Source organism: Hipposideros armiger, unplaced genomic scaffold (assembly GCF_001890085.2).
Source record: "Hipposideros armiger isolate ML-2016 unplaced genomic scaffold, ASM189008v1 scaffold_46, whole genome shotgun sequence".
NCBI lineage: Eukaryota > Metazoa > Chordata > Mammalia > Chiroptera > Hipposideridae > Hipposideros > Hipposideros armiger.
The window spans coordinates 2,177,850-2,180,290 of record NW_017731396.1 but is presented as its reverse complement, the minus strand read 5'-3'; the positions used below and the strand labels follow the sequence as shown (position 1 = coordinate 2,180,290).

Here is a 2,441-nt window from a genome sequence, read left to right as displayed (position 1 = left end):
AAACTCATTACCAGCAGATCTGCACTACAAAAAATGTTAAGGGGCATCATTCAGTCAAAAGGAAATGATACCAGATGGAAATCTGGATCTACACAAAGGAGTAAAGAGCACCTGAAATGACAGGTACTTGGGTAAATATATAAGATTATTTTCTTGTTGCAATCCCTGTAAGAGATAATCAACTGTTTAGACAAAAATAATAACACTGTATCTTGGGATCTATAACATGTTAGAGTAAAATGCATGACAGCAATAGCATAAAGTCTGGAAGGGGAGAAATGGCAATATGTTACTGCCATTTTCTTACACATGAAGTAGTATGGTGTCGTTTGAATTCAACCGATAAGTTCAAGATGAATACTGTAAAGCCTAAAGCAACCACCCAAAGAGTTACAGCTAATAATCTAACAAAGGAGACAAAATGGAATCATAAAAAAACTTGATTAATCCAAGAAAAGGCAGAAAAAGAAGAAAACTCGGAAAAGAATAGATGAGAGAAATAGAAAACAAATGGGAAGATGGTTGACTCATTCAAACCTAACTATCAATTAACTAAATGTAAATGTTATAAATACCTCTAATTAAAAGGCAGAGGTCATCAGATTGGATAAAAAAGCAAGACCCAATTATATACTTCATACAAGAAACACACATAAAAAATAAAGACACAAATTGGTTAAAAGGAAAGGAATGGAAAAAGATATACCAAGGTAACACTTGTCATAAGACAATGGGAATGGCAATAATCAGACGGAATAAATTAGAGCAAAGAGTATTCCCAGGGATAAGGAAGGTAATTTCCTAATGATAAAAGAGACAGCTAATCAAGAGGATATAATAATCCTGAATGTTGCTTCAGAGCTTCAAAATATATGAAGCAAAAACTAATGGAACTGAAAGCAGAAATATACACACAATTATAATAGAAGATTCCATTACTGCTCTCTGAATGATTGATAGAACAAATAAGCAGAAAATCATCAAAGATATACGAGATTTGCGCAGCCCTACCAACCAACTAGACCTAATTGATATTTATAGACCACTCCACCTAGCAACAGCAGAAAACATTCTTCTCAAGTGCACACGAAACATTTCCAAGACAGACCACATTCTGGACCATAAAGACAATTCTCAACAAATTCAAAAGGATTCAAGTCACACACAGTATGCCCTTTGATCACAATGGAATTAAAGTAGGTATAACGGAAAAAGAGTTAGGAAAATCCCCCACATATTGGAAACTAAATAATACCCTTCAAAATAACCCATCGATCAAAGAAATCAAAGTAGAAATTAGAAAATATTTTGAACTGAATGAAAGTGAAAACAGCATATCAGAATTTGTAGAATACTGCTAAGCTGCTAAACAGCAACAAGAAAATAAACCCAAAATAAGCAGAAGAAAGGAAATAATAAAGATCTCAGCGAAAATCAATGAATTTGAAACCAGCAACTAGAGCAGAAAAAAAATCAAGAGCTGATTCTTTGAGATCAGCCTGAGCAGGAGAAAAAAAGAGAAGGTGCCAATTACCAGTATCAGGAAAGGGAGAGGTGCCAGACTAGTCAAAACATTGATGTTTCTCTGGGGAGGGGTTTTTGGGGAGCTGCAGACTCATTCTGGTCCCTCCCTCAGGCTGCCAGACGGTTTTGGTTGCAGGGCAATTGGGCTTTTGAGGCCACTGTGGACCTGAGGAGGACAAGTGGGAATTACAAGTGAAAATGCCACAGAGCTCACTGTTCTTCCTGAGTTTTAGCTAATTTTCTCGAATTGTTGCAAACATTTGATTCACTTTCAGAGTTCTGTAAAAGTTGATTTTGACAGTTTTTACCAGAGTTCTGTTGTCATGCTATCAAGACAGCCCCTCTCTTTGTTACATCAATTTTACAACCCTTCTCCTTTCCAACCTCCACCGAGACTGAAATGCTATAATTATTGCTGGTCTTCAGTGAACATGTATTTTTCCGGCTGCTGTTGAGATAGAGTCAGATGGCAAGGGGACTTGCTGAGTGGCCTGCGTATCGTGAGACCCCATTCCAAGGTCAGAACGAGAACTGAGCAACTTGTCTGTTTTGTTTGCTCTTTTCTCGTGTCCTAGGTGGACAATCAGCTCATTGGTACCACTCAGCCGTTCATGCTCTATGTGACTCCGCTGAGCACTGAGAATGAGGTCGTCGAGACAGGCCCGGCCGTGCAAGTGAGTGCGGTGAAGCTCCCCAGTAAGAGCGCGCTGACCAACATCTACAAGGTAGGCTGCTGGGGCCCGCGAGCCGGAGGCTGTTCTCTCACAGCCGAGTGTCAGCGCAGCGGTGCCGGGTGCAGAGGGAAATCGCCCTGTGGGCTCAAGTCCCATGTGACTTACTAAATTGGGTCGAGGAATTGACAGGAACTCCTCCTAGCGCCTTGTATTCTCAACGGTGTGGTTCACTGACCTTGCAGG

At 39.9% G+C, this 2,441-nt stretch overlaps 1 protein-coding gene across 1 annotated transcript in view; it reads left to right on the top strand.

The window, feature by feature from the left end:
* Nucleotides 1–2,441, top strand: part of VPS13D (vacuolar protein sorting 13 homolog D) — a 299,465-nt gene that overhangs the window by 175,263 nt on the left and 121,761 nt on the right. The window contains exon 56 of the mRNA XM_019639700.1: nt 2,100–2,249. Coding sequence (XP_019495245.1) covers nt 2,100–2,249 — 150 coding nt within the window. The remainder of the gene's footprint in view (nt 1–2,099; nt 2,250–2,441) is intronic.